Source organism: Oncorhynchus nerka, linkage group LG25, assembly GCF_034236695.1.
Source record: "Oncorhynchus nerka isolate Pitt River linkage group LG25, Oner_Uvic_2.0, whole genome shotgun sequence".
Taxonomy (NCBI): domain Eukaryota; kingdom Metazoa; phylum Chordata; class Actinopteri; order Salmoniformes; family Salmonidae; genus Oncorhynchus; species Oncorhynchus nerka.
In genome coordinates this window covers 32,303,276-32,327,572 of record NC_088420.1, presented here as the reverse complement: position 1 = coordinate 32,327,572, position 24,297 = coordinate 32,303,276, and the positions used below count along the sequence as shown (strand labels likewise).

General features: G+C 41.8%; 1 protein-coding gene across 1 annotated transcript; it reads right to left on the bottom strand.

Moving 5' to 3' along the window:
* Positions 1–12,438: 12,438 nt before the first annotated feature.
* LOC115109403 (synemin-like) lies at positions 12,439–24,142 on the bottom strand. The gene is made up of 4 exons (XM_029634247.2): positions 23,205–24,142; positions 20,839–20,963; positions 18,095–18,150; positions 12,439–16,944 (listed from the first exon to the last, which is right to left on the bottom strand). The coding sequence occupies exons 1-4, from the start codon at positions 23,994–23,996 to the stop codon at positions 14,828–14,830; spliced, it is 3,090 nt and encodes a 1,029-aa protein (XP_029490107.2). The 5' UTR covers positions 23,997–24,142; the 3' UTR covers positions 12,439–14,827.
* Between the last annotated feature and the right edge of the window lie 155 nt (positions 24,143–24,297).

Sequence of the window (24,297 nt, the reverse complement as noted above, 5' to 3'; positions counted from 1 at the left end):
CTGAGAAGGATTACAGCCCCGGTAGTGAGTAAAGCCTTAATAAAATTCTTCACGACATTCGGGTTACCTAGGGTGGTACAAAGCGATCAAGGTACCAATTTCCTATCCAAGCTCTTCAGGCAGGTGTTAAAATCCTTGTCAATTACGCACCGTGTGTCAAGCGCCTATCACCCAGAGTCTCAGGGTGCACTTGAAAGATGGCATCAGACACTGAAGTCTATGCTACGTAAATATTGTTTGGAATCTGAGAAAGATTGGGATGAGGGAGTTCCTCTAGTTTTGTTTGCTGCTCGTGAAACTGTGCAGGAGTCCCTAGGTTTCAGCCCGGCTTAACTGGTGTTTGGTCACACAGTGAGAGGACCAATGAAAGTCCTTAAAGAACAGTTCTTGTCCCAAGAGTTGTGTACCAGAGATGAGAATGTGTTGGACTACGTTAGTCGCTTTCGTGAGCGCCTACACCAAGCTTGTGCTCTCGCAAAGGAAGCTCTGTCTTCCTCACAGAGGAGCATGAAAATACACTATGATAAAGAGGCTGTTTCTCGTCCACTACAGCCAGGTGACCAAGTACTGGTGTTATTACCTGTTCCAGGATCTTCACTGTCAGCTCGTTTCTCGGGTCCTTATTTAATTGAAAAGAAAATAAGTGAAACTGACTATGTGCTTCAAACTCCTGATAGACAACGCCAATCTCGTGTGTGTCACATTAACATGTTGAAAGCTTACCACACCCGACCCATCACACAGTTAGAGAGTTCAAAAACAGAGGAAGGTACTGCTGTCTCCTCTGCTACTACTGCTATGATAGTGGACTGTCATATTGATGATGTTGATGGCTTGGAGTTGCGCAATACTCAGCAGCAGTGTGTTAGATTGCCCAACTCAGAAATGCTGCTGTCTATCCAATCCGGTCTGGTTCATTTAACGGATGGACAGGCCAATGATATTGTGAGGCTACTACACAGTTTTCCATGTCTCTTTAATGACGTTCATACTCGCACAAATGTGTTGGAACATGACATTAATGTTGGAAATGCTACACCTATCAAGCAACACCCATATCGTATCAACGCTTCCAAGAGGAAGATAATGAGGGATGAGGTGAGATATTTGTTGGAGAATGACCTGGCTAAGCCAAGTTCAAGCCCTTGGAGTTCTCCTTGCATTTTGGTTCCTAAACCTGATGGTACGTCCAGGTTATGTACGGATTATCGAAAGGTAAATTCTGTCACAATGCCAGATTCGTTCCCGTTACCCCGACTGGACGACTGTATCGACACTATTGGTGCTGCTAAGTATGTAACCAAGTTAGACCTCTTAAAAGGTTACTGGCAGGTTCCGTTAACTTCACGTGCTTCTGAGATTTCTGCCTTTGTGACCCCAGACAACTTCCTACAGTACTCAGTCATGGCTTTTGGGATGCGAAATGCACCAGCCACTTTCCAACGACTGGTTAACTCCGTATTAGCTGGCGTTCCTAATTGTAGTGCATACCTTGATGACCTAGTGATTTATTCTTCTGAGTGGTCAGATCATGTTGACTCGCTAAGGGTAGTATGTGAACGGTTGGCAGCTGCTTCTCTAACCCTGAACTTGGCAAAGTGCGAGTTTGGGAAGGCTACTGTTACCTATCTCGGTAAAGAGGTTGGCCATGGACAGGTGCGCCCTGTTGATGCCAAGGTCTTGGCTATAACTGCATTCCCTGCACCTACCACCAGACGAGAGCTACGCCGCTTTTTAGGGATGGTTGGCTACTACCGTAGCTTCTGTAAAAATTTCTCTGCTGTAGTTGCTCCATTGACCGATTTGCTTAGTCCGGTTAGATCATTTGTGTGGTCCCCTGATTGTAAGAGAGCTTTTGAATCAGCGAAAGCACTCTTATGTAGTACACCTGTACTTGCTGCTCCAGATTTTGAACAACCGTTCAAACTTGAGGTAGATGCTAGTGCCAGAGGTGCTGGTGCTGTTCTACTGCAGCAGGACAAGAGTGGAGTGGATCATCCCGTTTGTTATTTTTCACGTAAATTTAATAAATGTCAAACAAACTATGCGACAATAGAACAAGAAGCTCTTGCTTTGTTGTTGGCTCTGCAATACTTTGAAGTATATATTGGTTCCAGTGCCCTACCCGTGATTGTATATACTGACCATAACCCCTTAGTTTTTCTCCACCGAATGTACAACCAGAACCAGCGCCTTATGCGTTGGGCACTGATTGTACAAAATTATAATTTGGAGATCCGCCACAAAAAGGGTTCTGATAATGTGTTGGCAGATGCTTTGTCTCGTGTGTGAAAATGATTTCTGTATGTTTTGCAAGGTTGTTGCTTTGTTGTGAGTATTCTTTGAAATACTGTAGTCGCAACCCCTAGGATTGCTCTTTTAAGGGTGGGAGTGTTACGGATACAGTTATCCTGTGTGTGTGTGTATCCTGTGTGTGTTTCTTTTCTCTCCTTCTCCCCTCACAGGTGAAAATCATCACTCCCCAATCAGTCAACAATCAATCATCAATCAGAAGACACACCTCCTCCTATTTCCTACCCTATCACAGTTCCTTCCCCATGGTTTAACCTGTTGCTTCTACTCGGGACGCTTGCGTCCCAACTAGAGCTCTGGAAATGCAAATGCGCTACGCTAAATGCTAATAGTATTAGTTAAAACTCAAAAGTTCATTAAAATACACATGCAGGGTATCAAATTAAAGCTACACTCGTTGTGAATCCAGGCAACAAGTCCGATTTTTAAAATGCTTTTCGGCGACAGCATGAGAAGCTATTATCTGATAGCATGCACCAATACACTACAACAGAAAAGCACAGCAGGGGACGTAAACAAAATAATTAGCATTTCGGCGTTACACAAACCGCACAATAAAATAGAAAACAGTCATTACCTTTCACCATCTTCTTTGTTGGCACTCCTAGATGTCCCATAAACACTATTGGGTCTTTATTTCGATTAAATCGGGCCATATAAAGCCAAGATATCGTTATATGTAGACTGTGTGATAAACGAAAAAAACAGCGATTTCACAACGTAACGTCATTTTTTAAAATTCAAAAAGTAGACGATAAACTTTCACAAAACACTTCAAATACGTTTGTAATGCTACTTTAGGTATTAGTAAACGTTAATAAGCGATAAAAATCATCCGTAGGCGATGTACATATCATTAGCTGTCGTCTTGGAAAAAATTTCAGGAGAGAGCTCTTCCGGAATGATCTGGGCGGAGACCGGAGGTACGTCGTGCCCCTCTTTCGGTTCAACCAAGAATCAAAGAGGATTAAATTCACAAGATACTCGACAACATGGGGATGCTGTGGGAGTTGAATGCTCGGTCTAATCTAATTCGGCTCACTGTTAACAATTGCGGTAGTGGCGCAAGGATATTTATTTCCATTTTCTGTGATCAGGTTTTCCTGCGCTTTCCGATGTAACGCACGTTATGTAATAGCCACAGTCGTGATTTAACCAGTTTTAAAAACGTCCGAGGGTTTCCTATACACACATTCTAACCATATGAACGTACTATATTCCTGGCATGAGTAGCAGGGCGCTGAAATGTTGCGCGATTTTTAACAAAATGTTCAAAAAAGTAGAGGGTCGACTGAAGAGGTTAAAAACCCCATCATTTGTTTGTTCTAGAGCAATCTCTCGCTCAATCTCTAGCTCAATCTCTCTGTAAATGCTATGTCTGTAGGTCTCTGTGTTTCACTCTCGCTTTGTGTCTTCACCTCTCTTTTGTTTAAGCACCTCCATAGCACTTTGTCATCACCTGTGAGTATTGTTTTTGGTTATGGTGTTTGTTTGTTGCTGGTGGGAAAAGGGGGGAACCAAGACAAGTCGCCCATGGGCATACACTACCCGTAGGTGAACTTTGTTAAATACACTAGTTAGAACTGGGCGGACCACCCACTGTATTTTTGGTTAGTTAGTTAGCTGTTGTTAAAGTAGGCTAGTCTAGCTTAGGGGTGTTTTTGAATACTTATTGTTTCTTTCCTTGGGTCCGGCTCAGCCCCTTTTCCTGCTCCCCCCATTACCGTGTGTTTATAAATAAACCTGGAGTTTGACGGTAGATTTCTGTTGTCGTGGTTATTACGTTCACACTTTTACTTTGTCACAATAATAATTTGCATGAGTTATGTTACGGGTCTCATTACCATCCCCCCTAGACTGTCGGGCCAAAAGGGATTCGTAACAGCTGTCTTAGGCATCTCACAGTACGGACATTGCAATTTATTGCCCTGACCGCATCTGCAGTCCTCATGCCTCCTTGCAGCATGCCTAAGGCACGTTCACACAGATGAGCAGAGACCCTGGGCATCTTTCTTTTGGTGTCAGTAGTAGTCAGTAGAGTCAGTGTCCTAGGTTTTCATAACTGTGATCTTAATTGCCTGTAAGCTGTTAGTGTCTTAACGACCGTTTCACAGGTGCATGTTCATGAATTGTTTATGGTTCATTGAACTAGCATGGGAAACAGTGTTTAAACTCTTTACACGGAAGATCTGTGAAGTTATTGGATTTTTACTAATTATCTTTGAAAGACTGGGTCCTGAAAAAGGGGCATTTCTTTTTAAGGCAGTGCTAGCTTGTGCTTACTTTATTTATGCAAATATTTTCTAGAAAAACAAATGGCAGCCTCCTGGTGCAGTGGTCAATCCACTAGAAATTGGTCTAAGGCAGCTGCTACCAGGAGAATCCCCAGCTGCTACCAGGAGACCCATGGGGCAGCGCACAATTGGCCCAACTTCTCCCGGGTTAGGGGAGGGTTTGGCTGGCCGGGATGTCCTTGTCCCATTGTGTTCTAGCAACTTCTGTGGCGGGCAATGCATGCTGACACGGTCGCCAGGTTTATGGTGTTTCCTCCGACACATTGGGTTAAGAGGGCATTGTGTCAAGAAGCAGTGCAGCTTGGCTGGGGTCATGTTTCGGAGGAAGCACGGCTCTCGACCTTCACCTCTCCAGAGTCTGTACTGGAGTTGCAGCGATGGGATAAGACTAACTACCAATTGGATACCATGAAATTGATGAGAAAAAGGGATTCAAAAAATTGAATATGCATTATTGGTTAAGGGCTTGTAAGTAAACAGTTCACAGTAAGGTCTACACTTGTTGTATTCAGCGCATGTGACAAATACAATTATTTGACAATATATGAACAACCAGGAATGATCAGCTACAGAAATGTGCATGTAGTGGAGGGTTGGACAAACTACTTAACACAAGTGTATGCAGACAGAACCAACAAGCAAACAATACACTCAGTATGTTGGTTATAGATCATAAGTGATTGTGATCCTCCATCTGTGAGTACATATAGAGCTCCCTGAGCCCACAGGATGCAGTCACTCAACATTCAGGATGACTACCGTCACTGACTCCTCCTCCTTACAGGGAAGCAATAGGTCAGTCTCACATACACACACCAATAGACCCAACACCACTGGTCTAACCTCATTAACAGCATGTGTTACGTTCCCCAGCAAGAAAACCAAATAATCTTTCAAACAGAAGGGGAAACCAATAAAGTCAGCGACAATCAAAACAAAACAGGTGGGTTTTTAGGGGAGGTTCTGAAAGACACTCATGGGGTTGTCCACTGAAAGTTGACTAGTAACAACGACTGGAACCTAAAAGACACCCACCATGAACACCCACTAAAGTTGTCCAAGAAGAGGCAAACAGAAAAAAACAAACTTAAAGACAGAAAGGAAACCAAAAAGTTAAGGCAAAACAAAAACAGGGAAGATCAGATAAAGGATGGTTTCTCTAGACATCACAATAGGGCACACCAACTAAAGGTGTTAACCCTCCACATCTCTCAAGACAACTGAAGCAAAGGGCCAGCCACTCTTAAATAGCACCTGGGCCAGCACAGGTGAAACAAATTCCCACTAACGAGATGGCAACCAGCACAGGTGTAACACATACTGACTAACGAGGTGATACCAATCTGCATGCCCTATGTGCTAACGAGCTATACATGCTAAAGTACAACCTCAAAACATAAATGGAAAAACCAAAACCTGTAACACATGTCTTCCAGGTGTTTACAGCATCACAGACTCTGTTCTGCCGCTCTGAGAAGTTTGACGTTCTCAACTGGAATGTACTATGTTAGAGGTGTTGTAGAGATCCAGAGGGAGTCACTGCCCCCTGAAGAGAGAGACTTGTTGTGACCTGAGTCCTAAGGTGGCTGACACCCTGCAGCTGATTGGAGGGGTGGGGATGACACAGGTTAACACTGGCAACATACACCCCATTCACTTCTGTTGCCCAACACTGATTTAAGGTGGTTTGAGGATCTCTGGGCAATATTCTGTAAATTAGGTAGTAGGGCAGACACAGTTATATTTAATACTTTGCAATCAATTCTGTATTACTGTTCAGTTGGATAGACTATATTTTCAGCTTGGGAAAAATGTGTACGTTGTGTTTAAGTGGGGTTCTCTCTCTCTCACCCACGTATAGAATATTGACCTTTCTTATTGCCAAGCTATTTGAGAGGGCTCTGCTAAAGGCCAGGAGTCACAGGGAGCGGCACCCTAACATGAATACACCACTGAGAGTATGTTTATGAAGCTCACTTATTTATTTACACACACAAACACACACACAGACACAGACACACACACACACACACACACACACACACACACACACACACACACACACACACAGAGTCCCTGTCATTGTGAGAGCAACTATTTCCACCAAGGTTTCTAAGACTCCGTGGAGAGTAACATGCGCTAATCCAGGCTCAGCCAGTCAATCTCTGGTGTAAAATGTCATACAGAATGACATTGTGCCGCTTTTTCTTTGGATACAGCCAGACAGAGAGATGGGTCTGGTGAGGGTGGATGGAGAGTAGAACCTTTCTGACTGCTGTCAATTAAAGGACCACTGACCTCATTTAGGATGGCAAGCCATTACGTCCTTCTAAGCCAAAAGTGACATTCCTAAATATGTCTCTGTATATGGATGGAATGTGAGAAGTACTGTATGTGATGACATTCACTCAGTTAGCAAACAAGTGACAAAAAGTTGTGTTACAAGTTCCTTGGCAACACCATTGTCATTATATTCCAATTATGTTTGATTTATAAAAGACACAGTTAATGCTTATAGCAAATACCCACCATCAATATTTATGTACAAAGTATGGTGCACATACACATTGACACACTTTCTTTGTCCTGGCCTTGCGACCTCAGTCTCTCCGTCCTCAGAAAGACACTGAAATAGCCTGGTTCAGGGGGATTTCAGAGTACTAGTAAAAACATGCCTGTAAATGAAGGAGCCTCGTTGCTATGTTGCTTTGTTATTGTATCCAAGTGCGAAGGGGGTCCAAGTATCCCAGAGTGAATCAGAGCTCTCACACTCTGCTGCTCGTCGTCAGGACGGGACTTATAACCTTTCTGAAGTACCCCTGACAGATAATGTGCAGCGATATCATGTTCTTCCTCCAGTAAATCATGACAACAGCTGCTCTATGGAGGCATGAGGTTCAATTTAGGATTCTGGATGGGATCGAAGACGATTTGACAGAAGGGAAACATACATAAAAGCTGGCAGTGAGAGTTGTTCTTATCCTAAACCTTTTCCTCTATAGGGGCTACCAAGGAAACCGGACTCCAACATGACATGTTGATGAAAGGGGAAAGCAATGGCTTATACACACACACTTGTAGTTTTCCTCCATCTTGTATTTCTTCCATTAAATAATGCAGCAGGGACAAGGGATAAAAACATGAATCAAGGCCATCTGTAAAACTTTCCCTGAGTCCTTTACTCGGACTCTTCCATTGCTAGGTAGGAAACATTGACAACTCACATTCCTTGCTTTCACAAAGTTCTGTTGACATCCTGTGATTTATGTTGATTGTGGAAACGTTGAATAATCTTTGTTGTTGCTTCATCAAACTTGTGTGTGACAACAACAACATAGTGTTTTGGGTACATGGCTCCTGTACATTCAGTAAACATGCTCTGACAACATAAATAAACAAATAGACGTGGTCATGGTATTCTTATTTCAATTGGTTGAAGCCAAGTCATTCTGGAATGGAAGATGCCCATCACTGCTACTTGTGTTAGCAGTGATGAGCCAGTAAACCAGTATAAACCCGAGCAGATGTCAGGGTTATTAATGTTTGCTTCTAGAAATACCCTGCGATGAGCCGGTCTGTGCTGGTCAGTGTCTACTAACTGGGGTGAGTGAGACAGACTAGTGTTAACTGAACCCTGTTTACAGGAGGAGTTATTTCTGGATGGGAAGAGCTCTCTACAGAACTGGACAGGAAGTGTTCTGTTACCCCTCAGCTGTCTGAGTGTAGCTTTAACTTTTCATATCGTTTGTTGAACTGTATTTTTTTTCCAGGGTACAGAAAGTTGCTGGGAGACGGAGGGAAGGCAGCCTGAAAACAAGGCCTCCTATCTGTGCAGTAGTACCTTCCTATAGCAAGGCAGGAGGAAACGCCAAAATGTCTGACTCCTAACATACCATCAGAGCTGAGCTGGATGAATGGGCTTGGGCCCACTAAGAAAATAGATACCCTCCGTTTGGGTAATGCAAGTAGACATTAGATACACTTGAAGTGGACCAAGAAGACCCCTGACAATCATCTCTGTTTTCATAGTCCATTTTCTGAGAAATTGGTGTCAGGCTGTTGTTAAGACCACGCAGACAGAACTCTTCAGAATGAAGTGACAGAGGGATCTATTGCTCAGAGAAGAGCTGCAGCAGATCACCATCTGTCTCTTCCATTCCTCTCTGTGTATACAATGAAGAGATTCCATGTTATGTTTTCTGTACTTAACTGTACCAATGTTGTTGATTTTGTCAAATAAATGACCCGAGGCTTATTAATAAAGACTCAAACTCAATAAAACACATTCGAGTAGTAATTTAATTGTTTTTGCAATATGAACTGATATTTAAACAATGGTTGAAAATATTCTGACAATTCACCCATCTTAAATAAAAGAAGAACAATGTAGGCTAATTCATGAAGCACTTACTTTCAATAAATGAATTACAACAATCAGTCAAGAGAGTAGCACACCCCTTTTTAAACATAATGAATGGAGGCATAAAAGGCTCTTGGGCACCGCAGTGTGTTTAAATCTAATCAAATTATATTGGTAACATGCACATAGTTAGCAGATGTAATTGCAAGTGTAACAAAATGCAACACAGCACATTGGCTAGTTTGGAGATTTAATTTAACCTACAATGTTTTGTATCAAAAATATTGCCTTTTTGACAATGTTCTTAAGCCCAGAATTAACATACAATATATGTGTATTGATCAAAAAGTGTTTATGTTATTTTCACACACTAAAGAGATTTGTAAGCACTGTGAAAGGCCACCTGTTTCCTAATGTATCTGGGCACTTAAGTGCAAGTGCAACCAGGGGCGTCATGCACCCCAAAAATCTGAAAGGGCACAAAGTATGTGAGGATGGTTTTATTCAAGAGCCATAATCATTATTCTTAATTCTATGTAAAAAAAAAATATAATAATAATTCAGCATATCTAAGCATATGCCTAGAGCTGTCTGTATCCTCCTGACTGATTCTTTTTTTAACGAAACTTAATATGCTTCTCTGAAAAAATCTGGGTAAAAGCTTGAAAGGAATGTGAGCCTTATTCTGTACATTTAGTTATTGTTTGATTTTCTAAAGTCTACCAACCTTGCCAGCAGGCATGCCAGTTAAGATAGTTAGACAAGCTAGCTACTCTAACTTGATTGATAGCCTGAAATGTCTTCTTAGTAGCTAGTTAGGAGGTTGGAAACCTATCTGGGCTAGCTAAAGCTAAAGGGCTAGCTAGCTAAAGCCAGCCTCCTAAACTCCCTGTGCCCCCTATGGGCATGATGCCTCTGAGTGCAACAAACTATTATCAGTTATAAATCTTTCAACTCCAAAGTGCTCTACTTTACCTAATTTGCATTTAGCTTAGTCGCAATAGCATTTGTAAAGCAATGATATTGTAATTCCATGCTCTTTATAATCTGTTATAGCAAGACAGTGCCAAGGAAGCATAATGTGAATGACCTGTGTTCAGTGTTTCTGCACTGTTGCATAGAACTCTAAAGCACCCTATTGAGAAAAAAGAAAGGTGCTCGTGGGTTGAAGCCATATTGGGGGTATTTTTTATTTTGCAAACGTAGTCACACACACAACACACACACACACACACACATGCAAACACATACAAACAGGCAGTGATACTAAGCTGGTACTCTGTTCCTAAAATAGCCATAGTTGTGCACACACAAACATGCTGTCTAGACCGGACACGCATGTGCGTCCATGTGTGCCATCGCACACATGTTGATTTTGTACACGATCCAAGACACGCAGGATGAAATATAAAAAAGAACTCTGAACCAAATATATTAATTTGGGGCAGGTTGGAAAAAAAATGAAACACTCATGGGCATTTAGCTAGCTAGCTTACTGTTGCTAGCTAATTTGTCCTGGGATATAAACATTGGGTTGTTATTTCACCTGAAATGCATAAGGTTCTTATTTTCTGGACCTTTGTAGAATTTTGACCAATTTAAGTCACACAAAAGTGTGTGTTCTCTACTCCGACATTTAATCCACAGACAAAACAGGAAACCTAGTTAGTTTCTAGTAATCTCTCCTCCTTCAGTTGTAGTAGTAGTAGTATTCTTCTTAATGCGTTTGAGCCAATCAGGTGGGTATACAGAAGATAGCCCTATTTGGTAAAAGACCAAGTCCATATTATGGCAAGAACAGCTCAAATAAGCAAAGAGAAATGACAGTCCGTCATTACTTTAAGACATGAAGGTCAGTCAATATGGAACATTTCAATAACTTTTTAAGTTTCTTCAAGTGCAGTCGCAAAAACCATCAAGCGCTATGTTGAAGCTGGCTCTCATGAGGACCACCACAAGAAAGGAAGACCCAGAGTTACCTCTGCTGCAGAGGATAAGTTCATTAGAGTTAACTGCACCTCAAATTGCAGCCCAAATAAATGCTTCACAGAGTTCAAGTAACAGACTCATCTCAACCTCCACTGTTCGGAGGAGACTGTGTGAATTAGGCCTTCGTGGTTGAATTGCTGCAAAGAAACCACTACTAAAGGACACCAATAATAAGAAGACTTGCTTGGGCCAAGAAACACGAGCAATGGACATTATACCAGTGGAAATCTGTCCAAATTTGAGATAATTGGTTCCAACCGCCATGTTTTCGTGATACTCAGATTATGTGAATGGATGATCTCCCCATGTGGGGTTCCCACCGTGAAGCATGGTGGAGGTGTGAGGGTGCTTTGCTGGTGACACTGTCTATGATTTATTTAGAATTCAAGGCACAATGAAACAGCGTGGCTACCACAGCATTCTGCAGTGAATCACCATCCCATCTGGTTTGCGCTTAGTGGGATTATTATTTATATGACAATGACCCAACACACCTCCAGTCTGTGTAAGGGCTATTTGACCAAGAAGGAGAATGATGGAGTGCTGCATCAGATGACCTGGCCTCCACAATCACCCGACCTCAACCCAATTGAGATGGTTTGGGATGAGTTTTTATTTCAAAGTGAAGGAAAAGCAGCCAACAAGTGCTCAGCATATGAGGGAACTCCTTCAAGACTGTTGGAAAAGCATTCCTCATGAAGCTGATTGAGAGAATGCCAAGAGTGTGCAAAGTTGTCATCAATGCAAAGGCTGATTATTTGAAGAATCTCAAATATAAAATATTTGTATTTGTTTAACACTTTTTTGGTTACTGCATGATTCCATATGTGTTATTTCATAGTTTTCACATATTCACTATTATTCTACAATGTAGAAAAAAGTAAAAAAAATAAAGAAAAACCCTTGAATGAGTAGGTGTGTCCATACCTTTGACTGGTACTGTATGAGTACATTTACTTTGCAACGCTCGAGCACACAACGCAAGCAGTGTGATCAGCATGTACATTAAGGTCTAGATTCAATCAGATCAAGCATTAACCGATAACAGACACTCTCACAAAGAGGATGTTTTGGACGTGTTGGAAGTGGTGTTGGAGGTGGTACTGCATTGGAGTGGTAAAATCAGTGAGCAGCTGCTCTTGCAATCATTGTCTCGAAGCCACACCCCCACTCGCGTTAAAAAGTTTAAAATGAGAAAGTGTAGGCTATATAGAAATAATTGGCAATGTCCGCTTTAGGTATAATGCCGGGAGCCATTTGTGGATTTGACAGCTCTAATGCAGTTCCACTTCTGACACCTTCAAAACAACCGCTATGTGGATGTCGGCTAAAGCGGATCTGATTGACTAGATCCCTGACTCACCTCTAAGCCAAGGTGAATCCTGACACTGGTCACCAACACAACATGGCTCAAGCCAAGGGAATTCATATGGACTGTGGTTTACTGAAATTACACTGAACAAAAATAGAAATGCAACATGTAAAGTGTTTTATATTTTATGAGCTTAAATTAAAGCTCCCAGAAATGTTCCATACTCACAAAAAGCTTACTCCTCTCAAATGTCGTGAACAAATTTGTTTACATCCCTGTTAGTGAGCATTTCTCCTTTGCCAAGACAATCCATCCACCTGACAGGTGTGGCATATCAAGAAGCTGATTAAACAGCATGATCATTATACAGGCTCACCTTGTGCTGGGGACATTAAAAGGCCACTCTAAAATGTGCAGTTTGATCACACAATGCCACAAATGTCTCAAGTTTAGAGGAAGCTTGCAATTGGCATGCTGACTGCAGGAATATCCACCAGAGCTGTTGCCAGAGAATTGAATGTTAATTTCTCTACAATAAGCTGCCTGCAACATTGTTTTAGAGAATTTGACAATACTTCAAACTGTCCTCACAACCGCAGACCACGTGTAACCTCGCCTGCCCAAAACCTCCACATCCGGCTTCTTCACCTGTGGGATCGTCTGGGACCAGCCACTCGGACAGCTGATGAAACTGTGGGTTTGCATAACTGAAGAATTTCTGCACAAACTATCAGAAATAATCTCAGGGAACCTCATCTGTGTGCTCGTCGTACTCAACAGGGTCTTGACTTGACTGCAGTTCGGCATTGTAACTGACTTCAGTGGGCAAATGCTCACCTTTAATAGTCACTGTGACACTGCAGAAGTGTGCTTATCATGAATGAATCCTAGTCTCAACTGTACCGCGCAGATGGCAGACAGAGTGTATGGCATCGTGTGGGCGAGCGGTTTGCTGATATCCATGTTGTGAGGAGGGTTACGGTTTGGGCAGATATAAGCTATGGACAATGAATACAATTGCATTTTATTGATGGTAATTTGAAAGCACAGATATACAGTGACGAGATCCTGAGGCCCATTGTCTTGCCATTCATCCGCCGCCATCACCTCAGCAGGTTTCAGCATGATAGTGCACGGCCCCATGTCGCAAAGATCTGTACACAATTTCTGGAAGCAGAAAATGGTCCAGTTCTTCTATGGACTGTATACTCACCAGACATGTGTCGCTCTGATTGAGACAAATGGTGGTCACACCAGATACTGACTGGTTTTCTGATCCACGCCCCTACTCTTTTTTAGGGTATATGTGACCAACAGATGCATATCTGTATCCCCAGTCATGTGAAATCCATAGATTTATTTAAATTGACTGATTTCCTTATATGAACTGTAACTCAGTAAAATCTTTAAAATTGTTGCATGTTGTGTTTATTTTTGTTCAGTGTAGATGTACAGGTCTTATCTCAGACATTAACCATATGCGTATCTCCAGCTTCTCTCTCTAGTTGTCTGTCTCTCCTTTCCTTAAGTTCTGTCTCTCCTTTCCTTAAGTTCTGTCTCTCCTTTCCTTAAGTTCTGTCTCTCCTTTCCTTAAGTTCTGTCTCTCCTTTCCTTAAGTTCACTCCACCTTGTTTACAGTATGTCTGTCTTGCTACCAGTGTCTCTACAAGCAGAGAAAAACACCTCTCTTTGGAATTCAAGATGGTTGGATTTCTTCTTGTTCCCTCTAAAGCCATTTACAGGTTAAAAGATCATGGTGAGGGAACCGGATAAACTATAAAACCCTTTTGAGGGTACAACGTTTAGAAACTTAATAGTAATGTCAAACGTGTAGAAAAGGTTTAGTGGTTTTGTTAAGTGGTGATCAGAATCACTCGAATACAACCCATCTGATTTAGAATTGCATTAGATTTTTTTCTTTTTTTCTTTCCAATTCAAATGATTAATAGTGAGTAGATTTCATTTGACAAGACATGATACACATACTTTTGTCCCCGATCATAAACACATTCAAATATAGCCATCATTAGCATTAACAAGCATTAACAATTAATAAGCATTAACAACCTTATTAACAACAGGAACTCCCTCAGTAACAAACCACTAGTTTTAAATGTGGTTAAAAATAACATGGCATTACAGGAAACAATAGGTATAATGTTTGTTTTCTAGATACATACTGTAGATGTTGAACATGTTTTAAAACTGCAACATTAACCATAACAATGGAGGATATATTAGCATTGTTCCATATTTGGTTATAGTATCTCAGACAAAAAGACAGCCCTATTCTGTGGTACAGGTTAGTACAAAAATATAGCAGGAAATGAATATAACATATTCTTAAAAAGAAGCAGAGAGACATTTGAAAATGGGTAACAAATGCTATTAAAACCTTTTATATATATATGCAGTGGCTATAATTTGTACTCTTTCACAATTGTAGGCATAGCAATTTATGTATCACATCGAATAACATCACCTTACAGTTCGTTGCAACTGATTGACTGGTGTGTGACTTAATATGGGGAGTATTATAATAAAAATATCTCATTTGAATCAGAACTCATCTTCATTAGATTCAAGATAGACTGTGGCAACTCTTTTCTTATGAGTGACCTTCAGTGGGGGATCCTGTCCTTGGCCATTATTTACATCCATCTGGAAGGGGAATGACTTCTCTGATTGCCTCAGCTTGATGTGCTTCTCAGTGACATCAGTTGAGGACTCTCCTCCCTGTCCCTCACTGCTAGTCACCCAGCACATCTCCTTTGTGTCCAGGGTGTATCCTCCCTCTGCTCCAAGGTTGGAGGCGCATAGAGCCGCCATGATCTGCTCCTCAGATACATCATCCCCCTGCTCCCCCAGCTGCCCAGAGTCCTCTAGAGTTGTTGAGCTCTTGAGCTCTGCCACAATAGTCGTGGTTCCGTTGTCAGAGGACTGGTGTACTTTTTTTATGTCCACAGATATGTTCTGAGGACTATCACTGCCGCGTCTTGTGAGGAGAGCCAACTCTTCTTTCAGGCTCCCTGACACTGTTCCTTGGAGCTGCTCTAGGGCTCCCCTCAGCTGCTCTTTGGGGTGTAAAGTTTCCTCTCTCAGATATCCAAGCATTGACTCCTGCACTGTGGGGGAGACACGGATGGTCTCCTCTTCAATGATGCACTCTGAGTAACTATTTTGGGCCAAGGAGTGGTCATCTTTCATGTACTGGCTGTCCGATGCAGGTCTGTAACTATCGCTTTCCTCAACAAAAATTCTGTTCTTTGAGACTTCCCTCTCCTGGTAGTACCTTTCATCTGAAAAGTCGTCCACCATTCGTCCACCACTGGAGGGTCGTTCACCATGTCCATATGATGCTATACCACCACCCTCCTCAGGCTCTGACAGATTTCCATCAGGTGTGGAGACAAAATACTCTTGAGACTCTTGGTTGTGGCTGTAGTATGGAGATTCACTATCTCTGAAGTCTTCCTGGACCTTCACAGATCCACCATTACTGCCATAGTTTGCTGCTGTCATGGAGGTTTTCATTACTTCAGCACCACTCTCATGGTATATGGTGCCGTGAGGGTCATTCTCTAGTTCTTCAATCTGAAAGAACATTGAAGAGGGCTGGGAGAACTTGGGTGTGGACTTCTCCTCAAACTCGTACTCCTCGTCACTGTAACCCTCCACTGGTTCCTCGATGATCTCCACATTGACAGTCTTGTTTCCCATGTCCTCTCCTCCATGCAGCCCAAGGCTGAGCAGATTCTGAATCATGTTTCCTGTTGCAGTGCCCTTGATATCCTCCAGTGACACGTGTTTCACTTCCTTGCTGAGAAGTTCCTCCAGTGCAAAGTCCTCTGACATATCCAGCTCCTCCTGCACCTTGGACTCCAGGATAATCTGTGTCTTTGTTGACCCGTCCTCCTTCTCCGTTTTCTCCACATGGTAAGTGATCTTGGAGTCTGGAGATGAGCTGCAGACCTTTCGATCCAAACCAGCAGGTTTCATGACCTTCTCAATGAGTTCCTCCATAGACACAGAGTCTAGGACCATCTTATCACTTGTCGTGGTTGCTGTAATGCTGCCATCTTTGGCATGCATCTTGACATTCTGAAGACCAAATGCATCTCCTCTCACCTCTCTTTCAACTTGCCTCTCTGCTTTCTTTTTGCTGTCCTCTGTGTTTCTGCTAAGACTCATCATTGGTGGTGACACTATTCTTACTGAATTGGGGTCAGCAGTGGGTGAGGCAATGGGACTGGATGTGTTTGCTGTGCCTCGAGAATGGTCAAGAGAATCCTTAGCTGAGTGTTGTGACACCTCTTTGATTCTCACACTCCTCTCCTCCACAACTTTCTTCTGAGCATCTATATTTTTCCTGACCGTACTCTGGGCCACAGGTTTAACGGTAGTGGAGGAAGAGCTTGAGGATGCAGACTGGGATTTAGTGAATGAGACCATGTCCCTTCTGGTGGTAGGACTCTGATTCCTGTTGTAGCTGCTGCCTGTGACTGAGATAGGTATGACCCTGGAAGGACTGGTGTGACCATACTGAGATGGAACAGGTGATCTTCTCAAGCTTGAGGTTGGCTCCATGTATTTCACATCCAGATGTTTCCTTACATCCTGTCTGGTTGATGTGAAAACTCTTGGTTTGTACTGTTGTGGAGGCATCATCTTAATATCTGAGGTGGAGAGTGAAGCACCAAATGAATGTTGTTATAAATTGGGAAATGTCTATCACTGAATATACACTGAGTGTATAAAACATTATGGGCACCTTCCTAATATTACATTGCATCCCCCCTTTTGCCCTCAGAACTGCCTCAATTCATCAGGGCATTGACTCTACAAGGTGCCGAAAGTGTTCAACAGGGATGCAGGCCAATGTTGACGCCAATGCTTTCCACAGTTGTGTCAAAATGACTGGATGTCCTTTGGGTGGTGGACCATTCTTGATACACACAGGAAAAACCCGTGAAAAGTGTGAAAAACCCAGCAAGCGTTGCAGTTCTTGAAACAAACCGATGCGCCTAGTTTCTACGATCATACCCCTTTCAAAGGCACTTAAATATTTGTCTTGCCCATTCACCCTCTGAATGGCACACATACACAATCCATATCTAAATTGCCTCAAGGCTTTGACATCTTTCTTTAACCTGTCTCCTCCCCTTTATCTACACTGATTGAAGTGTATTTAACAAGTGACATCAATAAGGGATCATAGCTTTCCCCTGGATTCAGCTGGTCAGTCTATGTCATGGAAAGAGAAGGTGTCCATAATGTTGTGTACACTCAGTGTATATACAGGTAACTGACAAAATCATGGAAATATGAGGAATACAAAGTATATTGAAAGCAAATGCTTCCACACAGATGTGGTTCCTCAGTTAATTAAGCAATTAACATCCTATCATGCATAGGGTCATGTTTAAAAACTGCAGGGCAGGCCATTATTTTGGCTACCATAGCTATGCCCCTATAGGATGGCAATTCCCTCCATCCACAGGGCACGAGTGGTCACTGAATAGTTTGATAAGCATGAAAACTATATAAACCATATGCCATGGCCATCTCAGTCACCAGATATCAACCCAATTGAACACTGTTCTGGGTCGTGGGTCGTTCTGGGCCCAAAGTCCTATGTTGATGTTTGCTTTATTTTGGAAATTCCCTGTATATACAGTAAGTTTGTAGAATTGAGTAAAACAAATAAATACTCCCAAAAGGATGTAAGCAATAGAAAAAATGTCTAAAGTAAATTTACTCTCAAATGTATAGTAACACAAAGGTCCCGGCTGAAAGTATGACTTATTTGAAAGTTATGTACAATACCTATGACTCTTCCTCTTGACTGCAGATGCTGCTGATGATCTCCTTCAATAAGCGCCCTATAGAGAAACAAAAACAAAATGGCATTAAAACCAAGGGTACATACATGGCATTGGAATGATTTGATTTGTATTCTTAGGGCAATATTGCTTCTTCAAAATTAAGCAATGGTTTGTTTTCACACAAATACAAAATCACCTCACGGGAGGATGCTGATCTTTCTGCCCTGCCATCTCAAACCTCAAATAAAACACAAGAGGTAGGCTACCAAACGATGAACACAACCCATGGATCTGGCCATATACAGAAAAGAGCAGAGGTCAACAACAACACTTTACCACAACAGACCAAAAGACATCTAACAACAAACATATTGTACCAGTAAAGTTGAACAGCTCACCTACCTCTGCAAAGTAATGGCTCCACAAAGTAAGAGTTGGAAAACAAAAGCTATGAGACTTTGCTGAAGCTATAACCCCTGTGAAAGTCCCCGGTGTGTCTCCCGAAAGGCTGACCTAAAAATAACAGCTACAATGTGCTGCTGTCTGCTCTCTACTATTCTAATGTGAACACAGGCACGCACACCTAGTTGACAGACCAGCTTTCCCGCTAACTCTTCAAGGAAGACATAAAGAGCCTAGGGAGACAAGGGAATATTATGTAAATAATATCCTTTATATAGGCCACAGACCAGATGACACAAAGAGAGACCCCGAAAGAGACCAAAAAGAGACTAGTGTTTGTATTAGATTTCTGAATTAAGCAATAATATGTGAGAAGCCATGTGTTTTACCATGACATTTTTATCATGGCTGTGATGTGGTCATAGCAACGAGGCGAAGCATAGTAAAGACATGGATATCAGACATGGTAAAAGGCTAAGGCACTACATCTCAGTGCTTGAGACGTCACTACAGACACCCTGGTTCAATTCCAGGCTGTATCACATCTGGCCGTGATTGGGAGTCCCATAGGGAGGAGCACAATTGGCCCAATGTTGTCCAAGTTTGGCTGGTATAGGCAGTCATTGTAAATAAGATGTTCTTAACTGACTTAACTAGTTAAATAAAGGTTACATATTTAAATGTATAAATAAAATAAAGCAGGATAACAAGTGTGAAGCAAGTAAGTATTGACATGACTATTTAATCTTAAATGCCATTGCTTGATATAACTATGTGCATGTATTGTACTAGTGTTGTGAGACTAAACTAGCCTCTGTTATGATAATATTGAAGTGTTCTTGAAGTGGTCCAATGTGAATTGTAGTGACATGGTATTAGTCTGCCATTGCCATATCAGGGCTCAACAACACAAATCACTTTAATACTTTTTTTCTAACAGAGATATAAATAGCAAATATTTCCTGTTCACCTAAGACCAAACTGTTTAGGTCTTGGCTGTTTACAAATGAGCAAAATATCCCTACAGATATCACTGTCAAGAACGTCGTCAGGGAAATGACCGGACCAAGGTGCGGCGTGGTGAGCGTACATTTCTTTTTATTTGAAAATGTCACCAACAAAGACAAGAAACAACAAAAACAAACGTGACGCTTACTAGGGCTGTACAGGCCACTAACAAAGACAACTACCCACAACTAAGGTGGAAAAACAGGCTGCCTAAGTATGATTCCCAATCAGAGACAACGATAGACAGCTGTCCCTGATTGAGAACCATACCCTGCAAAAATATAGAAACAGAAAACATAGTAATAAAGAAACTAGAATGCCCACCCTAGTCACACCCTGGCCTAAACAAAATAGAGAATAAAAGCCTCTCTATGGCCAGGGTGTGACAATCACACTGTGTCACGTTCGCTGGAATAATTATCGGACCAAGCTGCAGAGTGATCTGGGTTCCACATCTTTATTTAGTGAAACACACAAAACAATAAAGAATAACGAAATGTGACGACAATGACATACAACTACCCATAAACAATATCCCACAAAACACAGGTGGAAAAAGCTACCTAAATATGATCCCCAATTAGAGACAACGATTACCAGCTGCCTCTAATTGGGAATCATACAAAATCACCAACATAGAAAACAAAACTAGAACCCCCACATAGAAATAATAAACTAGACTAACCCCCCAGTCACGCCCTGACCTACTCCACCATAGAAAATAAGGACTCTCTATGGTCAGGACATGACACACTGTAGATAACAGGAGTTAATATTAGAGAAGGCTGTCTGGAGGAATGCTAAGTGCCCCTACCAAATGGGAGGGCAGCAGAGCAGTTGCTTTGCAGCTACAGTGAAGGGTGAAATCACCAGAAATACATTTCAAGTCCAACAACACTGCAGCATTAAAGGGTCAGTGTTGGGCCTAACATGACAGAATCAAATCAAATTTCTGGTTCGACAGGCAAAACCGATGTATACTATACTGTAAAGTCTGCTTTGTGATTCTATGGTACTTTTAAGCCGCAATAATAAACTGACTGTAATTACAAAAGCACTACACCACAATTCTCTCAGCATTTCCTCAGAATCAGCATTTTCAGCCACCTCCACCGATTTACTATGGTAAAAAGGAGCACTACACAAGCTCTAACCCATGAGGCAGAATAATGTAACATGACATTTTTAACTGCGCTTGGATCATGTGGGAAGTAAGGTTGTCAGTACTATGTCTTGGTAATTACTGTTGGTTGCATAACAGCAATCTCTGCTAAAAATCTCTATAGTGGCCACTATAGAACTCAGAAAGGACTAGCAGTACAGAAGAAGACATACCTGTAGTAAGCCACCTCCATGCCCAGATCCATCTTGACCTGCAGTAGCTGCTGGTGGTCTCTGACCTTTTCTGCCATGGTGTTGGCCAACATTTCCCGCTCCCGCTCCAACTGATCAATAATCACCTGCAAAGAGACCATGGAATGGAATTGTGAGCATGTGCATCGTCTTCTATCCGGTCATACATTTTTCTCAAATACTGTTATGAGACTATAATTATAGGGTTGGTCTATATGGATTACATATTAATGTATTTATTACATTGCTCATTACATATTGCAATATCAGATGTAGGGAATTCAGATGAGAGGTGGTACCCTGAATACAAATATAAACCCATCTTTCAGGCCACAATTTACTGTCCAGATTTGACCCTCTAATGTACCCATATGATCATTCCTTGTACTACATGTCAGTTTCAATAAGGTATTTTGGTTCACCATCTAACCCTCTCGTTTCTCCCTCAGTAGGTAACAGATCCAATTGTATTGAGTGTGTAGAGGTGAATGTGGCACTGCTGTTTGTGTTGTGCACCTGTTTTAAAGGCCCTTGAGACACCTTTCCTAGTCACCTCTCATTTAAAGGATAAGCAGGATGGACTGGCTGAATCATGGGTGATCCCTCAAACGCATCAGACTAAACAGCTAGGTAAACAACTGTCCCTTTATGTCTAGTCTGACATTTTTTATTTATTATTATTTTTAGCTCAGAAAACCAAATAAAACCACGGGGCAAATTTGGCAGCCCGCAGGTGAAATTTGCCCCGTGGTTTTATTTGGTTTTCTGAGCTAAAAATAATAATAAATAAAAAACGTCAGACTAGACATAATAGAAAACGTTTGTTGTTGAAAAAACACCAGGAAATCCACCCCAAGTGATTTTAGTTTTGGGAATTTTTTCTCACGTATTTACATGCATAATTAAGAGACGTCATCTTATTCAAATATAAGCAAGGTTTCAAATGATTATGTTTTAGTCAAATATTATATCTGTTTGGGCTTCTTGCGGTCAATTTGCAGTCTACAAATGATTGGTAATTATGTTCCGGCCCCATGACCATCCACTCAAAAAGAAACGGTCCCTGGCTGAATCTAGTTGATGATCCCTGACATATGCGTCCCACTGAATGAGTGTCAGGTTACATTTCAAACCCATTTCCAGAAATTTGAATATTATTTTGAACAATTAAACATCACTTAAGAGTTTATGACAACATTATGCATGATGTACCTTGAAATTATTTTGGAAATGTGCATGGGAGTAAAATGCTTGATCTGCTTGGTAGGGCTCCATCGTTAGTAGGATACTGAGGATTAGTCTCTGTGACAGCTAATTGGTTTAAGTGGCTGGTACAGCTAACAGCCGTAATATGTTTGGCCATTCAATCCTTTTAGTCTGGCCTGAAACACTGAACTGGTGCAGAATGCATGTTTCTCTGTCGTTATGAGGGAAGTTATGAGTCTTCCACCACCCTGGGGTTGCCATTTTAATGGCACAGGCCTAGAAATCAAAGCTGCTGAGATTATTTTCAAGATTTATTGGCTTCAAACCCATCGACCAAGTGTTGATATCATCTATAAGAGGCTGATACCAGTGGATGGATTGTAGGCAGTGGGTGTGATACAACCAAATGTCACTCCTCACTGTGGTCCCAACAGGCCTGTCAGGGAACAGGTGCTGGTTGATAGTTTATATGGAGTAGTTGTGCTCATTTAGAATCGCAAAGTAGTACAAGGCCCCTCCAAGTAGGAAAGTGATACTTCACAAGGAGGTGAGGCTCATGTATCAATTTCTCAGTTCCTGCAGTAACCTTTGCTCCCATATGAATTCCTGTGGGCCAATGTGATTGAAGTACATGCACAAATATATGCACATTTTGTGTCGTTTAAACATGACTTTGAAGCATACTGTGAACATTATCATTGAAGAAATATCTGATCAATAAAGTCATATAGTGAAACTTCAGAGCAGTATAATTTATTATAAGGAGGTAAAGGATCCATCTCACTCATCATAATAATTATGCATCATAGTATAAAATATGATAATGAGAAATAACTGGAAAAAACGAACAAAAAAAACGATGTTTGAGATTGCAGCAATTTAATTTTCTATGGAGTAACAATACAGCTCTTTCTCCTAAAATAGTGGGTGTGGCACCTAGAGGAGGCAATCATCGCTAATGGAAATGCTGTGCGATCTGTGCGGACCACCAATCATGTTGTAGAAATGCCTGCATTACATAATCCATGAACAGAACCAAAAATAACACACATTTCTGCATTGTTATGACTTTTGTATATATACTGTCAAAAGACAGACACTGAATGGTGTCTAAACATTGGATACAAACCCCATTTGCTGACCTGATACTGGGTGATGTCCCCGTGGAAGTTCTCCTGCATATATATGAGCTGTTCCTCCAGGTGTATTTGAATCTGACCTTGCTTTTCAGCCTCTTTACGTAATTTGTCAAACTCTGAGGCATACTGCATCTTTTCCCTTTGGAGATCATCCAGTCTCGTCTGGTCCGCGTTGATCGATTCCTCCATATCTTCGACCTTCCTTCGATACACCTCTAAGGTGTCAGTCCATCCTTCGGACAGGCTAAGGGCATAATGTTGCATCTCTTCCATCGAGACCGCTGAAGGACCATGGTAGGTTTGGGTAACAATAGGTCGTGAATGCACCTGACTCCGGAGCGTGGTCATTTCTTGTCTGTGTGCATCCTCAATGAATTTGTACTCGTTCTCAAGCTGGAACAGACGTTCTTCAAGTTCCCCATTGGTCTGTTGAGCTTTATGAAGCTGCTTCTCGCAACCTTTTAGCTCTCCACCTATGTCTTTGCATACTACCTGCTCCTCACAACACATCAACTGTAACATCTGAAACTCTTGCCAAACCTTCTCTCGTTCAGTCTCGGCTCGGGACTTTTCAAAAGATAGTTGCCCCGCCATTCTCCTCAGGTCCCGCATTTCGGCCATACATTGGTTGTCCCATTCCACTGTCTTCTCTTGTCTTATCTTGTTTATTTCAGTTATGAGGATTGCGTTGTCATGCTCCAATTGCATTGTTCTTGACAGGTACTGGCCCAGTCTGTTGTTGAGCTCCTGTAATTGATGTTTTTCGGCTTCAACGCTTCTCCTGAATTGTAACATCTTGTCATTTACAAACGTTACTCCTTCGCTTCTTTATATTTCAGTACGGAGAAAATGTTATTCTGGTCTTATTTGCGAGTGCGTCTGGGAGCAGAGCTGTGATGCAACTCAGCATGAGGGCTTGACTTGTTAAGTGCAGAAGGTGGGCGGAGGCTTAATCAAGGCTCCCAGCGGCTCGTTATCCTGGCAGATGTTAGTGGGTTGAAATTCTTATTTGCTTTTCCTATGTTGGGCTATAGCTCTACCAAGTGGAGAGAAATTTACGATGCAACCGCACACCCGTTCCAACAGAGACAGTTGA

What these genes read in the sequence shown, in the direction of transcription:
- LOC115109403 (XM_029634247.2), bottom strand. Translation starts at nt 23,996, where the DNA reads ATGTTACAATTCAGGAGAAGCGTTGAAGCCGAAAAACATCAATTACAG. An exon ending in GGGACATCACCCAGTATCAG is followed by an intron (nt 20,964 to 23,204) that starts GTCAGCAAATGG and finishes GTCTCTTTGCAG; the next exon opens with GTGATTATTGATCAGTTGGA. An exon ending in ATGGAGGTGGCTTACTACAG is followed by an intron (nt 18,151 to 20,838) that starts GTATGTCTTCTT and finishes GTTTCTCTATAG; the next exon opens with GGCGCTTATTGAAGGAGATC.